Source organism: Talaromyces amestolkiae (genome assembly GCF_001896365.1).
Source record: "Talaromyces amestolkiae strain CIB chromosome Unknown scaffold24.1, whole genome shotgun sequence".
Taxonomy (NCBI): Eukaryota; Fungi; Ascomycota; class Eurotiomycetes; order Eurotiales; family Trichocomaceae; genus Talaromyces; species Talaromyces amestolkiae.
Window position 1 is genome coordinate 341,333 of NW_024468060.1, and position 26,652 is coordinate 367,984.

Below are 26,652 nucleotides of genomic sequence, written 5' to 3' on the forward strand. Positions count from 1 at the left end.
TGTCTTTTGGATGGCTGTTGAGTAATTTGTTGGTTTTAAAGTTCTTGTGTCGTCAACAATCTGACGAGATAAAAAAAACCTTTATTCTCAGTGATTCCGATTTATATTTTTAGGGACAAATGTCCGTCAAACCGTGGCTCCCTGAGTCCTTTATATCCAGTTCATGAAGACTCTGGAAAGGAGCGATCTCGTATCTGAATAGCTGATCCAAGTCACATTACCGAAAACGGAACTGTGAGCCGTTGAATGGGGTTGCCTCAGCTATTGTGACTATCGTAATTGTTCACATCCCATTGGCCCCAGCTGCCCTTGTGGCAGTCTAATTGTCCGTGTGCGTGATCCGTGCCCAATCGTATTCAACAATCACCTATTGGCTGTTGGATTAGCGTATTATGATAGGGCTGCAGAAACCATCAAGGAGTTGATCGACTGATTGATTGTTAGCAGGCTTGAGTGGTTGTTTGTTGTTATTAAATAATTTTAACTTAGATAGCCTACCTTCTCTTTGTTTTTAAAGATTGGACTTAACTCTCTGTTTTAGCTTAATTGGTATTACACCTCCGGTGGATAGCGCTGATGGAGTCTCTATATCTAAGGCCTCTGCAGTTTCTAGTGTGCTCGGTCGTGTCAATATGCACTTGATGAGCTATAGAGCGGGAGGCTCAATTCCACGTTGCGCAATGGGCTCATCTACGGACTCCGTGATTTTCTGGGGAGTCGACTGCGGAGCGGTTGTTGGAGCCGTTTCCTGAGCGGGCTCTGTAGCGGGTTCCGGGATGGGGCTCCGCGGTAAGGTCAACTGGTGGCTCTGGAGCGCTCTGCTGGCGTTGTTGTGGCCTCTTGTTGTTACGTTTTGGTGCGTATCGTATGGTATGTTGTTGTTGTTGATGTTGTTGTTGTTGTTGTTGTTGTTGTCGGTTTGCCTGCTGTCTTTGTTATCTTTGGCGCAGCACGGCGTATCATGGTGGTTGCTGCTTCCTGTAGTGTTAGTTCTATACCCTGGACCCATAAATGCTTCAGTATATAGTGTATCACGTCACTTCGCAATACCCAGTCCAAAGCCTGTTTCATACATTCTAGCATAAACTTTCGTACTAGGCAGCTCGCATTTATCATCTTATAGCTACGCTTGCAGTTGGCGCACTTGAGCACCAGATAATGTAGAGACTGCTTAAACGTGCATTCTAGATTGGGTATTTATTCGCGCAGTCTCTACAGATGAACTTAGGATTAGGATATTAAGCGTGAAGATGCCTATATTTTTGATATTTTTTGCATATCTTATACCTCCTTTCTTTATAACAATAATAGGTACAGCAAATTTAGGATCGCCATACCACATTCCAGGCGAGGGCATTATTTATAATGATTAGATGGGTGAACGCCACCACAAGCTAGCCCTCACATCAACARGGCTCCGSGAGCCAGCCTACATGCATGATCTCGATATCAATCCCTGAATACACCCAGAGATACTAATTCTGAGCAATCAGCTACTGCTTAAAGTCCTTTATATTATATAGATTGATTGATACTATGCACCGATACTCTATTGATAATATTGCATATCGTATTAGCGAACATCAGATGGTTGATACATGTATTAGATATCTGTTCAATCCATTGAAGGATTGACGCTGTCGCATTACTAACATTCTCCACCTTCACGAACCCCTTTTCTTAGTGGTGTTGTCATGTATTGTTTTATTGTGGTGCCGTCGCGTCGCGACGAATTCTTAGCAAGACAAGGTTTTCGCGCGTCAAGGGCGTTGTCACCACACCATCCTCCATCACGAGCGATTTACCTAGTAAGACTAGAAACAATCGATAGCGCTGGACTTGGTAAGTAGACTGCGAAAGTTACAACCGTTTCTGGCCGGATCTGGGCGCGCAGTTTCAGAATTCGATTCACGTGGAAGGAGATGTCCAGTTGCATGTTTTTACACTACAGAAAAAAAATCAGTATGGCAACCAGTCTTTACTACCCGTTCAGTTTTATATTTCTAAATTCATCTATATTAAGAGGAATGTGGGCATTTTGCCTCCAATGTCTTGGCTGGCGCAAACATAGGCATGGCATCTTCCCATAAACTATTCGTCAACGGCGCCTTATTGCTACCATCGGCATCCATGAGCATGATAATAGCATATGGTAGCATCGAGTCATCGTAGAGAGGTGCTTCCTGCTGGAAACCGTACATAGCTGTACTGTAGGCGATGCGACCGTCATGAGTCCAGATGGCATGGGCATCACTGGTCACGGACTCGGTAACCTGATTTAGACCTATGCCGTCTGAGTTCATGGTGAAGATGTCGTAGCTATCTCCGATATTGGCCAAGTTGGTGCGGCGTGTGAACAGGATCTTGCTACCGTCCGGAGAGAAGGCGGGCAGATTATAAGTCCAGCATGCTGACATACTGGTCCAGAGAAGAGAAGGTATGGGATGAAGTACGATTACTCAGATTCATACCAAGAGTGGGGCTGCCAAGTCCTAAGTTCAAATGTAAATCTGTAATCGGGTGTGAAGCTTCTGGCCAATTATTTCCTAGTGCTAGATCAGCGGGACCAAAAATATCTTCTATCGAGTCCGGACCCAGAAAGCGCGTGGTTAATGGGCTCGACGTATTCAAAGTTTGGCTTGACATCCAATGAGTTGAGTCGAGGTAGGAGTTCGGATTCTCGAAGGTTATGTCGGGGGGATCATGCCTGGTGATGTCTCGCTGTCTAGGATAGTGGCTATCTATGGCCGAATGATCTTGTTGTACGGGGATGTTCTGATGCTGCGACTCCATGATATTCGGCCGAGCTGGAGATTGCGGTCGTTTCCTTTGCGGGTTCAATTTCGATCTTGCGTGCTGCTTGTCATTCCCAAGTCTCCCAGGTAGCCGTGTGAAAATGATCTTAGTCTCAGGATTAGCTCTGCAACAAAGCCATGATATTGTGCTGGTTTTAAACTCACACCTAGCGTCTCCGAAAGGCTTTCTGCAGCTTTGCTCTGATAAGCCAGCCTCGTAAGCACATGCCGACCATACTCGGCATCTTTGATTGTCTCCAAGGCGTTTTCAACTTCCGCGTTCTCCCAGACATGAAACGTTAAAGCGAGCGTTGCGCAGAATGTCGTATAAATCGAAAACCAATATGGACCAGTAAGCATATCTTGCTTTTCCATCTTTCTGGCGTTGTATATCGCATTTCGGCCGACATCAACACATGTGGCTGCGTATGCGTAGCACTGATTGCTGGTGAGGTTATCATTACGAGATTGGGAGATGTAGTGGAGGAACGGTCTGTAAAGAGTTATTTGAACATGGATAAATGCTAGCCGTAGAAGATGCTGGGCTCTTTGAAGTATCAGCGGTGATAATGATCTGATTGTTTGATATGCTTTGAATTTTGTATACCTTGTTAAATCTTTCGATCCATCCAGACCTGGTCGAAGATGGGCTGGAAGATTCGTCATCCAGTTTCGCAAATCGTTCTCGACTTCACGAACTTTTGCATTATTGACGATATATGCCCTAGTTTTTTGGGACACCTCCCTCTGCATTCGTTTGGCCGGATAAACGTGTGTAGAGACTTTGCTTAAAATGCGGGCCAGTCGAATGTGCGCATTCGATGCCGTTATTAGCGATATCCGCCCTTCTGGCATCGGGAAAATTCCTTCTTTCGTGATATACTCGTCGTCAATCTCAAGCGGCATATCTTGATCAATATCATCGTCCGAGATGGTCCTTGGAAGGCCAAGAATTGCAATGATGTACGTCTCCAAGGTACGGATCGTCCAGAATAATCTCTTTCGAATCTCCCTCTCAACAGAATCCATTTCTGCAGGCTGAGAATGGTGCAAACCCATTTGGAGAGAAGCAGCCATTGCTGCACTGATGTATGAATGGCAAGTAGGCATAGACGCCGACGAGTGAAGAAATAAGGTCATGAATACCACTGTTTGCAGAGCAAGAATATTTTGACACTGCGCGATATCAATCATTTGGCGGGTCGCAGTAAAGTATCTCATCCTTCGTCGATTAGTACGACTCGCATGCAAACAACCTTGGGTTTTATACAATACATACCCTTCAGATATGGCATGTGTATAGCCAAAGTGAACCCGCTCATTGCGCGAGAAAAGGTAGCCCAAAGCCAGAACTGCATACAAAAGTGGCAGAAATTTATGCTCCTTGTCGGTGTATTGTGCAGGATTTAGGAGGTAAATCTCTTCTAACATAGAAAAGAAGCTTGGCTTATGCACGAAGTTGAAGAGAGCACAGGCTTCATTCAAGGCACTAGTGGCCAATTCGATGGCAACCTCTCGTGGGGGCAGTGAAATGAATTCACGTGAAGAATCTTCAAATGCATGATTCATCAGACGATTTGTTGTGTCTTGCAATCGGAGATTTGTCGTTTTATCTTCGATACTTAAATCAGACATGTTACTAAAACGTTCGCCCAATCGTCGCACGAATGCAGATGATGATCCGTGGCTTTGGTAGCCCCAATTGCCCATATCATCAAGATCCAGTCGCCCAGTTTCCTCAAGTACAGTTGCCAAGTTTGCATCTTGCTCAGGGCTCGCAGGACCGTGCGGGGTTTGATGAGGAGATTCTGATTGCTTGGTACCAGTAGCTGCCGGAGACCTCATATTAGAGATTGGAAATTGTAACTTGCTCAGCACAGTTGCATCTAGATGAGGGTCATCTAAATCAATATTCGGAGCAAGAACCCACAGGAGGTTCCGAGCTCGCTGTAGCTTAGACGCAAGATCTTCTACCTCTCGCCGTGAAAGTCGCGTAGATCGTTTATCCGGTTGATCATAGCTGCAATCTACGTCCAATCATCAAGTGACCAAATACAATGGTAACTTCTGTATATGTCATGGCTTACCAAGATTCAGTGCACTACAGTGCAGGCAAGGGTGTCGCCCATCGCATCGAATTTTCCGCCCCCGACATTCATCACAAGCCCTTCTTGCGCGATGCGCTTTTTGTGCTGTTGCAGTCTCCGAAGAGACTAGCTTGTCCGAACCGCTATCTGGTAGCGAGGGATCTAAGGCAGCAGATGGTGAGAACACTCCTTGCGCACCCTGGTGGGCGTTTTCCTCATGTGTTGCGCCAGAATTATTTCGCAAATCTGGCTCTGACGAAGTCGACATCTTGAACTAGAAAATTTTTAGTTATTCGATCATCCTGTCTGCATTGACAAGGAAAGAGCGTGGAGCGAGATTCGGGAATCGCGGAGCAAATTTCACATGGAAGTCATCAAAGAGAGTTCGGCCTACCCGCTTTTACCTACGGCAGCCTATAGGTACGTTAAGGACAAAATGATCAGATTACGATTTTTACATTCGTGCAAATGTCACACGCAGTATTCCGATTGGCTGTTTTTGCTGATTAATCAATTAAAAATACCTTTATCGTTATATATACGTAGCAATACAGATACTATTAATAGTAGCAATTACCTAGAAACTATTAGGTAAATGATTTCTACTCTAGGTATAGCTCGAATTTAAGATACCACTATACCTAGGTAGGATAGCCTAATCCTAAGGTTTTATAAGCTTTCCAGCCAATCAGAGGCTCAACATTATGTAGGAATAGCTTCAGTTGCTGAAGATGCGGGTTCCGGAGCGGGCTGTTCTAAGGTTTCTTAAGCTTTCTAGCCAATCAGAGGCTACGGTTCAACATTATGTAGGAATAGCTTCAGTTGCTGAAAATGCGGGAGCGGGACTGTTCTGCCACTTCTAAGAGTTGTAGGGGTACCGCTCCCGTCACTCCTCATTGGTTAGATTTCTTTAGATTTCTTCGCGGGCGTTGGAGCCTCATAGTATATTGCTATCAACTTCGCACAGTAAACATAGAAAGGACAGTAATTTCACAAAAGAATTGAAATCACACTTTTTTTCTTAGGATTTTGAGTCTTGATAGACTCTCTAAGACTGTTTCTTTGGCACCTTGATACCATGTTTTCCACGGGTATGAGCAGCAGGGACATCTAGCGAATCCTCACTTGCTATATTAGCTTGTGCAAGATTCTCGATATCAATAACGCTCTCATCCCTATCCCTACTAGTAGTTGATTCAGTAGTACCGCCTCGATTAAACGCTCTAATCTCTTGATCAAACGCTCTAATCTCTGCTTCAAAGATTGCTTCCTCCTCACGTCCCTCTTGGATGATAGCCTCGATTTCTTCGATAGAAGTATCAACTGGAGCTGGTGTAGGCTCCCAGAAAGGTCTTAGATTTGAGTTTCTCGGGCCTCGTGGTTTTGGTGTTGATCGCGAAGGTGATAGAGGTTCAGTTTTGATATGAGAAGTATCTCTAGTCTTACTGACTGCTCGTGGACGTTTCCGAGAAGGAGCAGCAAAGATAAAGTCCTCATCCTCCTCTTTATCTTCCTCTACTTCCTCCTCTTCGTCTTGTATATGTGTATCATCTTCGGCTGAATACTCCCAAAAGAGTATCAAAATGTATTGTCGTGACTGAGAATTCTTCACGTCTTTGTCCACCATGAGCGAATTGAGAAAATCAGTCATATCCCCCCTCTTAAAAAGTGGTTCTGATATAGCGAGAGGACCAGCCTTTGTCCTTCTTCGTGAGAAACGGGGATCACGATTGAATCTTTGGCATAGTACATCAAGGTCTTGATACTGCTCTTTCCAGAGCTTGATAATATCCGAGAAACTTGTGATAATCTCGTACCGGGGGATAGATGGTTCGATTCCTGGAACACCCACTACATCAGTAGAGAATGATTAGATATTATAAGAAAAATAATAATAGAAAAATAGGAACCTACAAGGAACGGACCATTTGCCTTTCTCATCTTGAACAAGAAAGGTAACTGTAAATTTGTAGTGTTCATAGTCCTTTTTGATATCCAGCTCATCCTTCACTTTCTTTCTAGCCTTCAATACCTCCTTCGGTCTCTTGCTATGCTGAGTAGATCCTATATGAGGACGTTGATATTTAGCTTTGTCAGCTTGCTGGTTTGCTATCGAAGTGTTCCGGAATTGCTGGGCTGCATCAATGTTCAAGGAAGATAAACGGCCTTGAGGAGGTGTACTATGTCTTGATCTTGAGACGGCACCTGTACTAGATACTAGATCCTCTTCATCTGTCGAATCAAAAGATATAGGCGGATTAGGATTTGATAGACCACAGTGTTGACAGTGATTCTGGTGTGGAATTCGTTTTGTATGCTCGAAGTTTTTAGCCTTTCGACATGGTAGTTCCCATCTCCATATGTCTGAAGACATATTGGGATAATCTTGCCCTGATAATTCAAAGCAGGTCGATATCCTAGAGATATGTGTAAGATGTTGACAAAAAGGGAGTAATTGACAAAAATGTGGCAATCTAAGCGACAAATGAATTGGTTAGGGCAAAAGTGGGTAACTTGAGGCTCCCTCTAATTATTGGTAACGAATCAGGTATATAGAAAAATTTTCGTCCTTGATATATTATCTTTAAAGATCTACTTTTCTTATAGTACTTCTATATCACTAGGTATCTCATACTCTAGATTCTTGATACGGGCTACCTGCTTATAACAGATGGATCAATTACTTCAACGACGGATTGGCCAGATAGGCCGGCCATCTAAAGACCTACTCGAATATAAAGAGGATATAATACGCCGCTTTCGACAGGGTGAGACTGTTGATGATATCGCTGAATATCTAAAAACAGACCACTATATTTTTATTAATGGCCGTACTATTCGACGACGTCTAAGAGAATGGGGTGTTACGCAGCGGACCAGAACTGCCGAACATCGTAATCTAGACAACCAAATTATGACCTTATTCTTTCAATGTGGCCTATCAGATGATGAGATACATCTTGTTCTACAGAAACAAGGATTTACAATTGGCCCACGAGGACTCAGAGATCGACACAGACGACTAGGCCTTCACCGGAGACTTTCAGACTACACAGTCGTCGAAGCCGCAATACGACAAGCAGCCCAAGATGAACTGAATAAAGGAACTATTGAAGGATATGGACGAGGATATCTACATACCTACTTCCGCAGCAAGCAGCATATAATCTCTCGGTAAGTTTGAAGTTGGTGTATGTTCCTAACTTCCTACAATGTGTAAAACTAACCTGGAGATAGCGATCGTCTTTTCCAAATCATAAAAGACTTGGACCCAGATGGAGTCAATAGACGAAGCCATGATTTACAGCGTACTCGTGGGAATTTCAGCGTCCCAGGACCCAACTATTTATGGTCAATTGATGGTCATGATAAACTTGCTTTCTGGGGATTTCAAATATATGCTGGGATTGACGCTTATTCTCGATATATTACGTGGATCTATATTGGGAATAGCAACCGGACAGGATTCAGTGTTCTTCGCCAGTATCTTGACACGCTGAAGTCAGAGAAAAAACAACCTAGATTTATTCGATCTGATAAGGGGGGTGAAACAACAATGCTTGCAGCGGCACATCACGCTCTATATATGAAGCATAATCCGCAGGCATCTATCTCAGATTGTTATTGGTACGGTACTAGTACCTCTAATCAACGCATTGAGGCTTGGTGGTCTCAATTGACCAAGTCTTGTGTAGTGAATTAGCGGGTAATCTATATCTAATTTCTCTTGATTCACCGGTTACTAATACGGAAATAGGACTACTTTTCAAAGCTTAGTGAAGAGCGGTTATTCCAACAGGATCAAGCTTCTGACCGTATTGCAATGTTAGCAGTATATATGCCACTCGTTCGTGACGCATTATGTGATTTTGTCCGGTTATGGAACGTGCATAATATTCGGAAACAAAAGCATCGACCTAATGGAGTCTTCGGAAAGCCCTTCTTTCTATATTTTTATCCGGAGGAGCAGAATGCAGAAGACCGCAGTCTTTTACCAGATGAGACTCTTCTCGACAGTCTAATAGAAGAGATGGGTGACTGGGGTATTATTCCTATCTATGATTTGAAAGTACTATTATTAACTATCTTTCTAGATATTGATGCGTATCTACCAGAGGAGACTCTCAATTGGTGCCGAATGAAGCTGCAGGAATTAGGATATCCGTCTCTGAAACTAGGAGACGTTTTCCCTGATGGTTCACGTCATCATTGCAGTGCTTATCTTGAGCTTCGACAGTGTCTCAAGGAGCATATAGCAAATGGTGAAGCACCCCAACTCACTGAGTTAGAGACCCCTACTCAAGAACGACTCCAAATGATATCGATGGACGATCAGCGTGATAGCTCAGTAGAGGAAGCAACCTTGGACTACGAGCAGGATTGAATAGTCTCCCGAATTGCCTGCTATATCTCAAGCTTAATATATTATGAGCCAATCATGGATCTACTTACCTTCTTCAATGGCGGTGAATGAGGGTCTACCGAGCGATATTTAGTGATTCTGCTTGTTAAAATACAGGTGTTAATATTTTTCAAAGAAATCTAAAGGTTTCTAACCAATAAGAGAGCATCGTACTCTATCTAGATTTGAAGCTTGGTGAAGGATATCACCGATACCTCAAGATATTGTTGCACAAAGAATTCTAACCAATGAGAGAACGTAGAGAGAGAGTAGCCCTACAAACAACCAATCAAGTGGGGTTACCCTTTTGGGCCTTCACATGAAAGAGATTCATAATACTCTACGAAAAATCTATCTTGGACTTTCTCCTCTTTCTTTCTTGCTTCAAGCATATCAAAATGTCGATTCCTGCGGTCGTTGCGCTCGCTTGCCCCTCCGTCGTCGCTCTCAATGAGAGCCAGATGCTCGCTGCTGCGGCAGCAATTCCCCCTCGTCAGCTTCGTTCGGGCAGGATACGGCTCCCATCAACGTACGTGTTGCAATATGAAGAATTGATCACGTCAAAGCGGTGACTAACATCTTAAGCAGATATTTTCCAAGACGCGTGGTGCTGTCCTCTGCGCCAGTTGATGAACAGCTAATTGGTGAGCAACCAGCTGCTGAAGAGTCACTGGAGCAAGATAGCCTTGCCATGGATCAGCAACTCGCCGACTCACTATTTGTTAGTGACGACGAGAGTCTTGGAGAGGCTGATATCCTGCTGGCACCTCCAATGATGGCCCCCTCCCCGCCTCCCACGACGTAAGTGCATCTCCAAGTATTGCAATATTCATAATTGATATACTAACATACTGAATAGCCCTCTGTCCGTCCCTCCACCACCTCCTCCTCCTCCTGCCCGGTCTCGTTTGGTGACTCCTGTTCCCGTCAACCTGTAAGTACTTAAATTACACATAAACAATTCATAGAGATACATACTAACAGGGTTGTTTTAATAGCATTGCTCCCGCCGATTCACCCCCTCCTGCCGCCGTCCCTATACCTGCTATGCCCCAACGTGCAAACGGTCTGACGCAGGTTCAGTTTGATTTAGCGCAATTAGCAGATCAAGATCGTGTCCCGTGGCTCTGGTCCTCCATGGGTAAGACCGATGAACCATACCAGCCGCAAGCCGTTGGGAAATGGTGGTATGATTGGGCACGGGAATTCAATGGCAGCCAGGCCGTGGTTAGCAATGTTGGTAGGATAATGGAGACTGACCTTGGCATACAATTTTTTGGAGAGGAGCGATGCACTCGCTGCATCGAAGCTGGCCACCAATGCTGGGTGTATACCGACAAGGGTCGTGGGCAGATCAAAAACCCGGGGAGCGCGTGTGCACGTTGTCGTGCCAATCCCCACCCAACTATTGGGTGTAGTCTTGCTCGGCGTCGGCCGAAGCAAAAGTTTCCCCGAGACCCTCCTCCCCCAAATCGATTCATCTTACCTAAGGGGGGAGGTGAGGGCCCTGGCGCCGGGGGAATGGGCATGGTTGTGTGATTCTTTATGTTGGTTTTTTGTGTTTGTTTTTTGTCTTTTTTGTTAGTTTAAAGATACCACTATTCGATTTTCTAATGGGTGTTGAAATCGGACTTCGTGCCTCCACGCGGTGACACCTGGGCAATGCAGAGGTCTCTGCAGCAAGAACGAAGACGTTTGTGTGTATATACCTCCAAATAGCAAATGAATCCATCACCGTAGATCGTAGAAATGTGAATATCGCACCTGAATCGTATGGCAGTAGTCCCCATATCTATTTCTGTTAAGAATCTATGCCTATCGTATACCGTGTGTTGTCGATATTTGCTCGGCTTATATCCGCAGCTTACTTTATCGTTTAAAATCTAGCCCTCTGATTGGTCAGAAAACTTTGGAAATCCTTGGATTTCTTAATGTCGAGACGGATGTTTAGTTTCTAACCCTAACCCAAAGAACATTAATATCAAATCCTGATAGAACAAAGGATGCTCATTGGTTAGAAACCTTTGGAAATCCTTCAGCTCCGGCAATACTTCCTACCGAGAGTAGACTGCATCGTCGTCGTCGTTCCCAACAGGCTGAACCGCTGCTGCACTGAGATCCCCACAACCAGCATTCAGCGTTGATCGCATCAACCTGTTCAGAACAAGATTTTACTTCACCCATCTTGCATTATTAGCAGTCCCGCTGACAGAGGAGTCAGACCTAAGGCCTACTGGTAGAGCTCAGACATCACTAAATATACTCGTCAGTGAACTAGCTTATGCCAGGTAATCCCCTAAATAGGTATCGAGGCTTACCTTCTGGCGCACATCAAACCCTCAACCACCGCCTTAGAATACCGAAGTTCGTACACCTGGTCAGCCGCCATTGCATCGTCGTCGTCGTCGTCGTCGTCGTCGTCGTTCCCAGCCGCCATTRCATCGTCGTCGTCGTCGTTCCCAGGCGCTAGATTCCGTGGGATTCTAAAAGCAAACCAGGCAAACGAGGCAACCAGGCGGACCCGCTCTAGGGTATGAATATCTCCCATTTCCTCCATCTCTCTCCTTCTCTTCTTCCTTCTTACAACTACTCTTTCATCGTCGAAAATCTGCCCACCTGCTGCTGCTGCTGCTGCTACCACCACCACCACCACCATCACCACCACCACCATCACCACCGCCGCCGCCAGCATGCCCGCCATGCTCGCCGCCGTCAAATCCGTCGCTGCGGCCATGCCCGGCTTCGTCGCCGAAGCCATTCCCGTTCTCAAGAACGTCCTGGAGTTCTTGACTCTTGTCAAGGACATTCTCGACGTCGTCAAAGACATCGTCGGCATCGTCAAAGCCATCAGGGGCCAACAACCCCAATGGGGCCAGCAAGTGAGTCTCTGCTGTCTATTCCATCCCTTCCACCACCCACATACTGACTCTTACTTAGATTCCTCGAAGCCCTGCTCTTCTCCGAGAGCKTTTTTATTTCATCATTCTTCTCCGCTCTGTTCGAGTAAGTATAGCTTCCACAACTCTTACACAACAACACATACTGACATTACTTAAGGTTCAATTTCCGGTCTGTTTTGGGGGAGAKGGGGGGTTGAAGGGGGTTGCTTGGGGGGTTTTGGGGTCGTCGTCGTTACTTTTCGTTACTAGAAATCAAATCTCTACTCTTTTTTCTGCTCCACAATTTCCCGCTTTCCCATTGGTTAGAAATCTTCGTCGTGGAAATATGAAATTACATTTGCACGAATGTAAATACCATGGTATGATCATTTTGTCCTTAACGTACCTATAGGCTGCCGTATTACCGTTGCGGATATTAACCTTAAACGACCAAGTTCGTATTTAACAAATTTTACATTTTTCCAAATTCGGCACGAACTACGTTGATTGGCAGCTTTTCGGTCGGCAGCTATGCCAATTCCAAAGACGGTGAAAGCTCCAAGCTACGACCTCAGATTGACATGGGGATACCTCCCTTAAATAATTGGAAGTTTGAGAATGATGGTTCTCTTTTATTTTCTTCAGGCGTCTTGCATGTAGAGTAGGAGGTTTTGCGGAAGAGAAATTGTTGTGAGTGACCCGTCGTAGATTTCGTGGAGCCTTTGCTCGTAAGCCGATCATCACACAGTATTAATTGTTCTGCCTCCCGAATTCCAGCACTCTATGGACGTTTCACAGGGTTGTATCTGCCCAATACGACGTCAGTCTTGTTTAGATTGCCATGAGCTCTATAATTTGCCGATTTTATCGCGGAGCATAATTGGGCCAGAGTGATGATTATGAAGATACAAGGGCAGCGTTTCCTTCGCCGAACCGTAATTATCACTCTGCCACATCGGCTCCATCCATAACATATCGCAATAGATCATCTAGTAAGCGCGCAACTTTTGGTCTAGTTGGCTATGCACTCATACATTTGCTGGAATCTAAAAATTTGACGGAAAACCCGACGTTTATTATATGTCCCTTGGGGCAAGATCTATTTAAGAGCTCATAAATCATAATTCTTGAAAGAAGTTATACCTATCTGTGACTGGTCCACATCTTGGTAAGACGAGTTATCCATGCCAATTCACCAGATTACATATTTATCATCCACTGCTCTCATCTTCGAGCTGCTTCAAGCTAGGTGAAACGAGTAATTCGCCAGTAATCGTGCCATGGATGGTAAACGCGGATACTACCATCCAGAAGAGAACGAGAATGCCTGTGCAGACCTACGAATAATGAGACGTTAGGAAATCCGTAATTCTACTGATGAGCGTGGAAGCCGTCAGAGGAAAGAAACTTACTGTTCCCAAAATTTCAAAGAACCTTGATCCCATCTCTTCGCCTAAGGTAATAGTAGACCCGGTGAAAACACCTATCGCAAAGACGATACTCCACCAGCCCATGTTAAACGGTGGTATCGTCCGTGTACAAGCCATTGCTCCCCAGGATAGCCATGCAAGCCCGAATCCCCACATTAACAGCGCCGTGAAGAATCCCAAGACAAAAACGATGTCTCCCGCATCTGGTGCAAGAGATAGGGTCTTTGTTAGTGGAAATACAGTTCGAGATACGGCACCCAGCTGCATGATGCCGAATCCGCCCTCTCCCAGTGGACCCAAAGGGAGGAATATAGAAGAAAGAACCGCTGGTGGCGGGATGCTGTAGAGTGTCAAGCGGTGGTAGTAGAGAACGAGGGTAAAGAGCGCGAGAGGGATGCCGATTCCCCAAAGTACGTAGCTGACTATAAGGGTCCAGAGGGCATGGGTGGGACTCGGTAGTACCCCTGCAACCATACCGCCGGTGGCCGCACATATTATGGTAGAAACGATAGGGAGAAGCCAAAAAGGTGTCACGGACGCGATATCGGTCTTGTGGATGGACATACTAAAATGAGTTTCCCGTAAGCCCTTGTGCCATCTATCTGCAGTTGGAAAAATGTCACTTACATATTGAATGGTATGTAGAAGCATATCGCAACAGAAGTCACAACTTCAATCCACCATAATACCCAGGCCGGAGTTGCAGCCCAGGAACCCCAAGCGGGTACACAAATGTTCACGACTCCTTGGGCAATAATGCCCACACTCATAGGAAACGTCGCCAAGAACAAGGACTCAACGGGATGAGTGATCATGGCACGCCAAAGGACCGGGTAGCAGAGGTACCGTAGAGCCGAAATTAACGAAAAGACAACAAAGAGAATGATGTCGATGACAAAAATGGCCACTGATATCCAATAGAGCCATGCGCCTTTGTAAGGGATCTTGTACAGAAGGATCGAGATTATTCCTGTTCCCATAACGATCGCAAACCATCTATTCGATGCATACTTGTTATTATTGGTTAATCAGAAATTTGGAGTATCGCTGACACATACGATGGAGCGAATCTGCGAATGATGCCCCGCCATCTCGACATCGGGGTCTTAATTGTTGATGACTGACTTTGATCTGCGCGATCTGTCATTGGGAGTTGCGTGGTCGGTCGAGACTATAGGGTTAAGCGACGCAGATGCAGAGTTCTGCTTGAATACTGACAATGATGAGTGTGACAGAGACCAAGTATAACGTCAAGGTTCATTTTGCAGATTTATATCAAGAGCTACACAGTGCCAGCTTATTTAACCTGAGACAAAAATAAGCCGAGTTTGCATTACCAACTCAGTGGCAAGATTAAGCCAAACATCAAAAGGGGGTCGTGAAATTTCCGAGTTGAAGGTGACTGATTCAATTGCGGCATCGTCGGCTGAAGAAAAGATGCCATTTTACGAGCCTGCGTAGAGGTTCTCGGACTCCAAGATCCGTTGTCTCCTTGCTTATACTATCGGTAATTGCGGGATAAAGACTAGTCAGGGTAGCAGCATGTGTTCATGAGACTTAGCAGCCACAGTATGGTCGCAGAGAACGGCAAGCTGAGAAATTCCATTGGTTGAGAGGTCATGTCTACGGGAGTTATATCTCCGTATTACAAAGCAGCCCAATAACGTCCCTCGAATTGCCTAACCTAAAACAGAGAAATTAAACTCACAATGCCGGGTACGGCGGACTAATTTTTCACTAGCCAATTATTCGCAGGCTGTCTTGCATGTCAAGCGCAAGGCGTGTACGTATTGGACGGAACGTCGTATTGTACGGTATTCTGCGTTTCTTAAAAAATCCCCATCACGAGGACTGGTCAATATTCCAACGGGAGCCCACGAGACATATCGAGTTGTATCCCGCAATAGCCGTTCCTGTCGCGATTCTCAATGACGACACGACATATTACAAAGCAAACCACCACCACAGTGTCAAACCTAAAACTCGMCCTGCCATTAATTTGCTTTGCCTTCTAGACCTCTAGGAATATTTAAAAAGGTGAGCTCAGCTTCACGTAGTCTGACATGAGGTAGAAGATTTATACTGCTAAGTGTCAGCCAGCTCAACTAGCTTATTCGTTTTCAGACAAGATATCTTCATCACTAGCTTCACAGCATCAATCTCTTCTTAGTATACAATGGGTCCAGCAATCCAGGGACGAAAGATCGCCTTCATTGGCGCTAGCGGCCAGGTCGGAGGGCCTACCATCGAAACCCTTCTCAAGCTGGGAGTCCACACCATTACCGCCATTCAGCGACCCGAAGCTACCAGCACGTTTCCTCCAGGTGTTATTGTTAAGAAGGGTAGTCTTAAGGATGAAGCATTCCTTGTTGAAGTTCTTAAAGGCCAAGACGCCCTCGTTCTCATGCCACCTCTGCCCCAGCTTGTCGAGCTCCAGGAGCCTGCAATCCGTGCGGCCGCCAAGGCTGGCGTGCCTTATATCTTCCCATCTGAATTTGGCCCCGACCCCTTCGCCGGAGAGCTTGTGAATGAGAATGGGCTGCTCATCGCAAAAAAGGGTATCCGCGACCTGATTGAAAAGCTTGGTGCTAGCAGCTGGGTATCCATCGCCACTGGCCCGTGGCTTGATGGAGGCCTCGCCCCTGGTCTATGGGGTATCGACGCGAAAGCTCGCAAGGCAACCATCTGGCGAGGCGCCAATGGTAAGGTCAGCACGGCATCTATCGCACACACTGGTCAAGCAACTGCCGCGACGCTGAGCCTACCAGAGGCTGATCTGGCCAAGTACAAGAACAAGGCTGTCTATACGCCGTCATTCCATCTAACGCAGCGGGAGATCCTAGACGCTGTTTTGCGCGCAACGGGCACAACGGAGGCGGACTGGGACATCCAGACGCGGGATGTGAACGAGGTGGCTAAGGAGTATGAGGAGAAAATTAGCCAGGGTGACGGCTTTGCGCCCTTCGTTAAGTTCTTCGTCACACACTTCTTCGAGGGCCACGGCGGTGACTTCCACCACAAGGTAGATGCAGCTGAACTGGCAAAACTAGAGCAAGTAGGACTGCAGAAGGAGGATCTCGACCACGTCGTCAAGGTGGCGCTACAGTAGATTATTTGTACAGCTTTATATTGATTGTATATTACTATTGCAACTGTATTAAATTGGAATTTTTTCTCTATCTGCTCCATATGTTCTTGTGACTCTCTCATCTCTTATAAATAATGGGACTTCCAAAGCGGAGAGGATGGGCGGATAAGAGAAACAGGCTAATTATACATGCATCTGTCTGTCTGTCCAGTAAGAGAATTAGTTATAGGAATTTCACATATAAGTCCTGTTAGATTAACTTGTTAACGTCAATCCAGTATATGTATTTGTCCTCTTAATAGTACTGGTATATCACAGTGCACAAAAAGGGACCAAATATATAACTCTCGTCGTGTGCCAAAGGCGCTCAAGCTCGAAAAAGACTGTCAAACATGATGAATCGATCATGTGTTTCTGGAAACACTGCTATCCACCATCAGCAAAAACATCTTCCCATTCTTCAGTAGTCTGCAGGTACGATTCCATCATGGCATGGCCGGATTCGAAACCCAATGTGAAGACTAGTATGTTTTTGTCGGCATCGGATTCAGATGCTGGCTCGCGAATTGACGCTGAGTTGACTCTGGCGTAGATTCAGGGACTGGCTCTGGAGCTGATTCCGTATCAGGCTCCGGTACAGTTGTTGGTGCGGTTGTCGCTTTCTTACCTCTCGTGGTAGTCTTTTTCGTAGCCTCCTTCTGGGCCTGCATAGTCTTTTTCGTGGTCACGATTTTCGCCGCTTCGGCGGGTGTTGGCTCCGAAGCCATATGCTCTATCATTCTGGCATATAAATACTGCGGAACACAGTATCCCATGGCCCCCGTGCTAATAACTTGACGTGCACGCACAGTCTCACGCTTTCGCATCTCACATTTATTGCTGGAGGCCTGTTAGTGAGTAAAGGGGCACTTCTTACCATACCGTTGGATACCGCGTTGTTTGCCACCACTAGGCTTATGTACTCAGCTACAAGTGAGCCGGAGTAGCCTTTTAGCTTGGTGAGCCACCTTACCTACGTAATCTCCACCTCAAATCCTAGTTGGCCCTAGTTGGTGTTCTCTGCGGCGAGTTCTTGCTTGAATTCCTCGCTCATCTCCACGTGTCGTACGGGGATGCCGTCAATGACGATTTTCCACATAGGAACGCGCACGTACGTGGACTTGCCAAAGGTCTTGACCCAACCCACATAAGTTTCTGCATTGGCAGGGAGGTCCTGAACTATGAAAGAAAGATGAGGAAACTTTCGAGCGAGGGCAATGGCTGCACTGCCGGTCGATCCACCGACCTAAGGGAACAACTACAAGATATCCCAGATCTCACAAGCGGAAGAGCAATAGTAAACTTACATCGACAACGCGGCCGCCTTCCTGAACGCCTTCCCAATTGAACCCGGAAACCATATGTCTCACGTCTACGCCATCGCTACTTTGAACATGCCGCACATGAGCAGTAAATTCATCCATGCGCTTTTTGTCTCGACCAAGATATTCAAATAAAGGAAGATCAGTATTGAAAGCGGCATTTTATGCTGTCTCATACGTATGAGTTGTATCAGGGCCCCAGCGCCGGTGCGCAGAAGCTAAGTGCATTGACATCGGCGCTGATTTTGTCAACATGTACGTAGCGTATGCGTAAACACCTGGATTCTGTACTAGAAATGCAGATGTCGCTGAGTGGACGACTCTGGTACCGGTACATTCTTCTTGAAACATTGTATTGGTCATTGCTATACGGATCATACTCTGGAGGTGTTGCTCTGGAACACGAGCTGCCTTGGCCAGATTTAAATAAGTTATTGAGTCATGTAAAGGAACAAGATGGAAAATTCCAAATTCGCAGGAGCCATGTCAAGCAAGAGGTACGGGCACCAGGCTGTACGGGGGATCTCTTCTATCGTAGTTGTGTTTAAGACTTCCAATACACCCGATCGGCTATTGTTACTCTATTGACTTAGCCTATTATATCGACGACAACCTTCGAACCTTTGTGTGGTTCCACCAAGCCTAGCGTATCTCGACACAATGCTGTTTAACTAAGGTAGATCCAGGTTCGTGACACGACGCCAGTTTTGCATCCGAGTGTATAGTGATCGCGAATGCGCAATGGGCCAGAAAAAGAATTCAAGAACGATACTTGAACACCACGCCGCTGCTCAAGCTTTCAATGCTTTCCGAGGCACGAGAAGTCCTCTTATTGTGCCATGTGATGTAAGCCCAGGCAACGGCAGTAATTCCAGCGGCAGTGGAGGTAAGGATAATACCGTCGACCATGCCGGAGGTGTAGAACGGTGCCTCCGAGGTACGGAAAATCCAGGCTGAAACGAAACCACCAATATTACCAACACCGATGACGAAACCTGAGCCGATGGCTTTTTGTAGTGGCGTGGCAAGGTTGAGCGTGGTCAATGTCCAAACCATAGGTAGTGAACTAAATGTGCCAATGGAAATGAAGTATAAGCCTAGCATCAACACAGACGAAGTTTCCCGCTTGGGAAAATGAAGGATGACATAACCGATGATCTTGCAACGAGAAAATCAGTAGAGTTGCACTCAAGAATTAGAAACTTCTACGCACCGTGAAAATATAGCCAATTATGGCATAACCTGCACGATGATTAGTGCGATCAGCAAGCCAGGCAACGAGCAGAGCAGCTACGGCTGACACAACAAAAATCGGGACTACTTGGCCCTGGACCTCTGGAACGGAGTAATGCGGACGGAAGATCTTGACGAAGGATGGTGAAAAGAGGGCGACGGAGTAGGTGGTTGAGCAGGTCAGCACGTAGAGCGAGGCCCAGACGTAATTTAGAATGTTGCTGAAAAAGACCTTCCACTCAGCAAGATAGCCAATAGTGGAGACTCGTGACTCAGCACTCGATGCAATGATGTCCTTCTCCTCTTGAGTGAGAAAGGTTGCTTTCTCCGGGCGACCAATGTTACTCCAGCAGCAGGCCAAGCCGACCGCAATGGTCAGACAGCCTTCCACAAGGAAAATCCAGCGCCATCCATGCCAGCCATTGTGGTTGTGAATTTCAGCAATAGCAAAAGCCAGGATATTCGAAACAATATTGCTGATCAGATTGGCAACCATCAACATGGACATGCGCCATTGCAAATGAATGGATGGGTAGTAAAGGGACAAGACGTAGACACAACCAGGAATCAAACCAGCGTCGAATATGCCGACGAGGAATCGCGTTGCCAGGAGCGCACTGTAACTCTTGTCGAATGCCTGACCTAGAGTCACAATACCTTTAAACTTGTTAGTGCAATTCTAAACGGGTGTGAATGTTACGTAGAATAGATTCGACTTCCTTACCTAAACAAACGGTGATCAAACTGAGGTAGCGCAAATAGCTGAGGTTAAACTTCACCTCCAGCCATTTCATTAGAAGATTGCTAGGAACTTCGAAGAGAATAAGCATAACGAGCGGCATAGTGGTGGCCAGAAAAACGCGCATCGCAGTGAGGTGCAGGTCAGCTGGCAACCCCTGGATGAGGGCAGCGCCGATGTTTGTCCGGCCCATGAGCGATAGAATATTAAGGAATAACATCGGCACCAGGATGTGAAGATCTAGCTTTAGACACAAGCGCTCCTTGAAAAGGTCTCTGACTTCGTCGACTGTACGCAGCTCAGATGCCACGCTGCCATCATTGGAACCTACAACGGCAGTCTTCTCCGCGTCTGTCAAAGTCATGTTTGCCGTAGGGTGTTGGACAGCGACGGATGACAGGTACGATTTTGGGTTTCTTCTAACCAAAAGAAGAAAAAAAGAATCGACCCAAATAAAAGAAAGAAAGAGTATTGAAAGAAAATGAGAGGGCGAGCGGTGTGTTGTTCGAAGGTGAGGGGTGTGGCTAGGGGCAAATAGGAAAAGACATGGGCATGATGCACTTGCTGTGCATGATATATTGATACCAACATATTGCCTACGGCACAGATGTTGCAGGTTGTTATTATACCTCACTAGGGACCTTTTAGGGCAAGCCACGCAACATTCATACTATGTATGTCTGCATTGCACAGTACCCACTAGCTACTACATCTTGAGTAGGGATGTGCGCTGTAAATTGACGGTAAACTTACCGGCATAGTTTACCGGTAACTTGACCGTAAAATTTATACGTAACTTACTGAGCTTAATTTACAGGAGCTCGAAATTACATATTTTTCAGGAAAAGATAAGGTGCAGCAGTATGCCATTAATTGTTCAGTTCACAATAATCTCCATTCATATCTACCGTTTTCTCTTGAGAGGTTTAGGACTACTATATTCATCATTCTCGTTTTCTCCAATGATTATTAGTAAAGATTTTTCAAGCTCAAAGGCATCCTCATCATTTAGTTAATCAACCCACCTTTCCATCTTCTTTCAATATAAGATTCTACAATTAATATAGATATAGTATATCTTTCCAATCTTTTTGACCTTCAATCGGTTCCGGTAGCGGGTGTGCGTAAGATTCATCGTTGAGAATGCTCGTTCCGACGGTATGGAGTTTGCTGGTGTCTCGAACAATCGCATCGCGAGTCCAGTAAAGCCAGATAAGTATAATCAGCATTTGAGGGTTTCAGATGCGACTTAAGCATTGTGTATTGGATCGAGGATATGAAGCAGCTCAGCAACACCCACCCAGAAGGGGTATTCATTAAATAGTCTCAAGATTATCTGGATGACATTCATTATTACTATCTCGAGCAAATGCCACCAGAGCATCCTTAGAACGCTTTATTGTATTGTGTTCCCCATCGAGTCTCAAAGGCTAGATTAAGAGTGTACTCCTACCCATAGGACGCTTGCTGATAGTGTTGCAATAATGCTAGCTGTTTGTTAGCTGCACGGAAATGTGAAATAAACCATTAGCACCCTTCATTCTATTGCTGAACGGATGGAGATTAATGATATCTTTGATCAAGAGCTGCAAGCCATGTGAGTCGCATGGTACAAAGAATGTGTATTTGAACCTCTCTAAATGACCGAATTCCAGCCATAGAGACCTCATTGAAATGCGGGTGTCAGTTGCAACACTATTAAAGGGTGGTATTTTGTGACCAACAAAATCTTCGAGAATATAAAGTTGATCATTCAGCTATCTCGCTTGAGGTTGTGCTGGCCATGTTCCTGTTGGTACAGCCTCGTGCTTGATGCAGAAGGGACCGGAAGGTGTATTATTCAAAGATTCATATTTCGATAACGTACCTTTTGCCCATTGGAGCATCAGAAGGGTCGTTGGAGGGAGGACTTTCACATTAGGCTTAGCTTATATCCCTATATGGAATAGCTTTATTTATCTGTAATTTACAATCTTTCTTAAATTACGGTTTGTAAAGACCTGTTTACCATTAGTTTTGTTAGATATGGTAAATCGCCATCCCTAATCTTGAGTAAATGAATGGCTGCAAACATAATTACCAGGAAGACTCAGCGGAAGGCATCGCCGGCTATTCAAAATTTCCACTGTACAAACTAGTAATACTAGTATATTAAGAGTATATTAAGAGTATATTAAGAGTATATTAAGAATAAAACGGCTATACCCGTCACGTCGCTGCCCCACCCTGCGGTTGGGAGTCAGCCCGGGCTCAAATGCCAAAAATATTGACTACATTGTGTTAAATAGAATTTAGTCCACCAACGCCATATATTGTGCATATAAAAACTAGACGAGTAGTAAATATAAGCTCCGTTTACCTATTACCCTGAGTATCGATAAAAAAACCAAGATTTTGGGGCTCTGTTGGGGCCTCCGGTTCCGCCGGCTCCTCCACACCAAGGACATGACTTTTATGAATCCTCAATAGATCTCCATCATGGCGGCGTTTTATGAGGCGATTCGCATCTCGTACGTAAAGCGCACCGCTCGCTTTAATCTGGCGTTTAGTCGTTTTTATATTTTTACGTTTTGCGGTGTCGCGAACCTTGGTGAAGCTCTCACGGTGAAGATCACCTAATTCAGCCAAAGTGAGGCTGCCTCGGTTGATCATTTTTATATGCTTTGTAAGACCTGGGCTCGCACTGTCCAATATATCCTTTATATTATCAATTGATTTTTCAATCTTATTGATATAATGATGAAGCTTTACAGCAGTTGATAGTGGAGAAATTGATTTTACCGTAGATGAGCTAGGAATAGTATCATCTGCCTGGCTATAAATATTTATTATATCTCCCTTAGTAACCATTGCTTCAAATGCTTCATCCGGTGAAGGCATTTTATCCAGTATAATCCAGGGATTGTACGGCTAAAGGCCTTATTCTTTCTAACTATGGCAAATCGTTCGCATTATAAACGTTTTTATCTAGATATCATATAACTTTTCAAAAAAGTCATTTTTATTAAAGTCAAAACCACCTAGGCGCGTAATATTATTCACAACTCTCCTATAGATATGCTTATATTACTAAAAAGACACTCTATCTAGTGGCTGCATAAAATGCGTAGAATAAGCAGGAAAACAGTACAAGCGAATATGGTGCTCTTTACAATATTTAACAAATTCTATAGTTATATGAGTTATATGACTATCTATAAAAAGTAGGCACCATTGCCAGTGCTTTTCAGGCTTCGAATAATGTTGAAAATGTTGAAGCTATTCAAATGTGATCTCATCTGTGATAAATCTATTTGACACAGGTGCAACTAGCCAATCCTCTTCTTTTATATGCTTATACCATTCCTCCAAGTGCACCTGGCCTTTTGGAATCAATAAAGGTGGTATAATCTTTCCTTCGGCGCTTATAGCTTCAACAATAGTAATCGATTCTCGCGAGGATAAACTTGACACCGATTTTGAAGCCTTTGGATACGCCGTTATCACCGCCTCGGGTTTTCCTTTTTCAACAATGAAGCCGGTCTCATCGAAGTTCCACATATTTTGAGGGCGTATAAAGAGGGCCTCCATATTGATAAACCAGCGTTCAATCTTATCATAGTGCTCTGAGGCCGTACGCTCTCTTTTCTAAGGTATTTGAACTATTCTGACATACTGTTCTGGCAGGTGGTCAAGAAAATCGTATATCCAATTCTTTCTGGCGTGAGGAGGCTCTCCAGAACCAGTAAAACCTTTACTGAGTAAATAATTCGCACTTTCCTCGAGTTGTGTGTTTGTTGGAGGTGCATCTATATTATCTAGATATTTAAGCCACATAAAAAGCGCCTTTTCTTGATCTGGAGATAATAGGCGATTCGTAGGTGCGCGTGTTGAGCGAGAGGGTAGGTTGTTCCACGCACGGGAGAGCTTCTGGTGAGATACCCCATAATTACGCTCCAATTTGCTAAAGTTCGGCTTTTTTTTATCGCAGTACGCGCTGAGGATCTTGGCAATCAATATTTCCTCTTCTTTATACACGTTAGGTGTCATATTGGCTGTGGTTTTGACGTTTATAAATGACGGGTTGAGATTTTGAAGATTTTGGCATTTGAGCCCGGGTGGCATTTGAGCCCGGGCTGACTCCCAACCGCAGGGTGGGGCAGCGACGTGACGGGTATCAGGTTATTCGACGGCGTCTACGCTAGTAACAGGGTTCTGACTAGATCGCCAGGGTCCTATTCGATCCGCAGACCCGTGCTAACGTATGATTTAGGTATTATTTCTTTTAGCCGTATGACGTTATTATACCAGGTTGTCCGTACGGATTCGCCTCCAACCGACATTTTAATCTACGCGGACGACGTATGGGGTTGTTGACCGAGGAGACGCTGATCGCCATTATTTTTGATTTTTACGCAGGGGTCTGACTTGGCCAAAGAAAATGCACCATACCCTGTACCAACACGGAGTAGGTACTGCATTATTCTCAGTGTGCTTCTGTTGGTGTTCTTTTCTTTGTTGGAATCTCGACATCAACCCCTGCCCCGATTGCAATGATACGTAAATCATATTTGTCTCGTTTTCAGGAGAAGGAAAGCGAGGCTGATGGATTATTTCAACCCTGATTCAACCCCTTTGGCTTTGTTCTGCTCTTGTGTAGTTTGCGAGTCGAGTCTTCAAGCGTGAACACTTCAACTCCCTCGCCCTCGCTTCCTAACCCGCACGGTCATGCCCTCGAAGCGGCAGTCTCTGTCGTGCTGGTGCCTATGACCCTTGCAGTTTTTGCACGACTCTGGGGAAGATATCGATATAGAATGCTCTCAAGCTCGACAGACACTCATTATGGCGAGTCCCGCTTTTGGATTATGCTCTCGGACATTGCCATTGCCATCTCCTATGTATGTTGCGATATCGAAAACATCATTTATACATTGGGTTGCCACGCTAATATGACTCTTTGCAGAGCATCGCTGTTGCATTGACCGCTATCTGTTACACCATGGTACACTGAGGCGAAGGCCTACATACCAAAGAACTGAGTCCCACTCAGATCCATATGGTTATGGAGATGTTCTACATCTATCAGGTCCTGTATAAATTCGTGTCCGGTATAGCGAAAATTGCAACACTACTTTTTCTCCTTGCCATATAAATGAGCACGATGCGTGGGTTCAACTTGTTCTGTAAATGCTTCATCGTCTATATCGCCCTCTACTGCGTGGCCACCTCTGTGGCTACCATTTCCCAGTGCGGAACGTCTTTTGAAAGCAACTGGGACAAGGCTCGCCCCCAGGACCAGTGCTTTACACTGCCGCCATTCTGGTTCTCCCATGCAGCAATCAACACTTCCGCTTCAATGGTCATGATTTTTTTACCATGGTGGTTGTTTTCTTCGTAAGTGTTGAGGCTACATAGGGGTTCGAGATGAACGGGTTACTAACGGCAAAATCAGTATACAATACAGACACAAATATGTTATTGCAACCGTCATGGGTCTTCTAGCAGTTGGGTAAGTGCTAATAGCTACCGTCAAAGTGATCGAATGCTGAGTATCATCGTTTAGTGGAACTGCTCTCGGTGCCGTACGAATTTACGGTCTATATCGATCAGCCCTCGCTTTTAATGACTTGACATGTAAGCACACCTTTTTTCTTGTAATCATTTTTAACAAATGATTTACTGACTTACTCGTTCTTAATCTTCACAGACGGCGTCCAAAGTGGCCTCATTGTGTCCCAGATCGATGTCGACTTTGCCTGTATTGCTGCATGTGTCCCCACATTGCTCAAGACGATCGAGGAAGCAATTGCTTTCTTCTTTGTTCGCGTTCTAGGCCGCTCATATCATGGAAGTCGCGGTGAGAGTGGACTCAGTCGTGGTGAGAATACCACTGCTAGTGGACACATGAATATGTCGAACTTGCGCAGCGTGGATCGCAAACGGCGTTCCCAAGGGCTATACACCGACATTAGCGGAGATGACAGGGAAGGCAGCATGAATTCCCAGGAGCATATCATCAAGAAGGATACTGACTCGCCTAGTGTCATTAAGGTTCGAACTGATGTTGATGTGGTCGTGAGTGACGTCGAATCGGAGGAGGATAAGAATGCCGTACTAAAGCACTAAGTTGATATTGTACCTTGTTGGTGGTTTATTTTCACCCTTTTTATATGAATAGATTATGTAAATTAGCTGTTGGAGATATGGCCAGCTCGGAATAGGATAGATAGATGAGAAAGGCAAGTAACTCATGTTCACTAATTTCGCAAGGGGATACTTTCATTGATTCAACATGGCTTTCTAAATTCCTGAAACATATCAATGAATTTAACCGAAGAACATGAATTTTTGCCGCATACGAGGCAATGACGCATGCCCTAGTTTGCTACAATGGGAATTCCTGCCCATGTCCTGTATTATAGTTGGAGTTCAATTTCTCTGCCGAACCATTATTGATGACGAGCTATACCAGGCTTTGTTATTGACTTTTATCTTTGTCCTTCCGTAGATATTGACATTGAAATTTGTGACTAGGTCTAACCATACCAGACAGAGAAATTGTAAGGGTCAGGGTTTCCTGCAACCCCAACATAGTTGTGGATGATGCCTTGTCAAATTGACTGTGATTAGTCAGTCGGGGGAAACTCTTACGAAGGGAT

General features: G+C 45.1%; 8 protein-coding genes across 8 annotated transcripts; 3 read left to right on the top strand and 5 right to left on the bottom strand.

The window, feature by feature from the left end:
* Window positions 1-646: 646 nt before the first annotated feature.
* On the bottom strand, window positions 647-5,150 carry BHQ10_009448 (uncharacterized protein; the record flags this gene model as incomplete). Its single annotated transcript, XM_040882364.1, has 7 exons — window positions 647-978; window positions 2,093-2,410; window positions 2,472-2,901; window positions 2,961-3,288; window positions 3,403-4,017; window positions 4,075-4,822; window positions 4,883-5,150. 7 exons carry the CDS (start codon window positions 5,148-5,150, stop codon window positions 647-649), a joined length of 3,039 nt encoding a protein of 1,012 aa, XP_040737950.1.
* Window positions 5,151-5,930: 780 nt separating this feature from the next.
* On the bottom strand, window positions 5,931-6,533 carry BHQ10_009449 (uncharacterized protein; the record flags this gene model as incomplete). The annotated part of the gene is made up of 1 exon (XM_040882365.1): window positions 5,931-6,533. The coding sequence occupies one exon, from the start codon at window positions 6,531-6,533 to the stop codon at window positions 5,931-5,933; it is 603 nt and encodes a 200-aa protein (XP_040737951.1).
* Window positions 6,534-9,682: 3,149 nt separating this feature from the next.
* On the top strand, window positions 9,683-10,823 carry BHQ10_009450 (uncharacterized protein; the record flags this gene model as incomplete). The annotated part of the gene is made up of 4 exons (XM_040882367.1): window positions 9,683-9,813; window positions 9,873-10,085; window positions 10,144-10,218; window positions 10,283-10,823. 4 exons carry the CDS (start codon window positions 9,683-9,685, stop codon window positions 10,821-10,823), a joined length of 960 nt encoding a protein of 319 aa, XP_040737952.1.
* A 515-nt stretch (window positions 10,824-11,338) lies between these two features.
* On the bottom strand, window positions 11,339-14,684 carry BHQ10_009451 (uncharacterized protein; the record flags this gene model as incomplete). Its single annotated transcript, XM_040882368.1, has 6 exons — window positions 11,339-11,438; window positions 11,603-11,767; window positions 11,901-12,178; window positions 13,576-14,158; window positions 14,221-14,603; window positions 14,652-14,684. The coding sequence occupies 6 exons, from the start codon at window positions 14,682-14,684 to the stop codon at window positions 11,339-11,341; spliced, it is 1,542 nt and encodes a 513-aa protein (XP_040737953.1).
* A 1,085-nt stretch (window positions 14,685-15,769) lies between these two features.
* On the top strand, window positions 15,770-16,702 carry BHQ10_009452 (uncharacterized protein; the record flags this gene model as incomplete). The annotated part of the gene is made up of 1 exon (XM_040882369.1): window positions 15,770-16,702. The coding sequence occupies one exon, from the start codon at window positions 15,770-15,772 to the stop codon at window positions 16,700-16,702; it is 933 nt and encodes a 310-aa protein (XP_040737954.1).
* Window positions 16,703-17,726: 1,024 nt separating this feature from the next.
* On the bottom strand, window positions 17,727-18,144 carry BHQ10_009453 (uncharacterized protein; the record flags this gene model as incomplete). The annotated part of the gene is made up of 2 exons (XM_040882370.1): window positions 17,727-17,966; window positions 18,028-18,144. The coding sequence occupies 2 exons, from the start codon at window positions 18,142-18,144 to the stop codon at window positions 17,727-17,729; spliced, it is 357 nt and encodes a 118-aa protein (XP_040737955.1).
* Window positions 18,145-18,801: 657 nt separating this feature from the next.
* On the bottom strand, window positions 18,802-20,378 carry BHQ10_009454 (uncharacterized protein; the record flags this gene model as incomplete). Its single annotated transcript, XM_040882371.1, has 3 exons — window positions 18,802-19,200; window positions 19,256-19,932; window positions 20,000-20,378. The coding sequence occupies 3 exons, from the start codon at window positions 20,376-20,378 to the stop codon at window positions 18,802-18,804; spliced, it is 1,455 nt and encodes a 484-aa protein (XP_040737956.1).
* Window positions 20,379-25,154: 4,776 nt separating this feature from the next.
* Window positions 25,155-26,119, top strand: BHQ10_009455 (uncharacterized protein; the record flags this gene model as incomplete). The annotated part of the gene is made up of 4 exons (XM_040882372.1): window positions 25,155-25,387; window positions 25,446-25,502; window positions 25,557-25,627; window positions 25,701-26,119. 4 exons carry the CDS (start codon window positions 25,155-25,157, stop codon window positions 26,117-26,119), a joined length of 780 nt encoding a protein of 259 aa, XP_040737957.1.
* Between the last annotated feature and the right edge of the window lie 533 nt (window positions 26,120-26,652).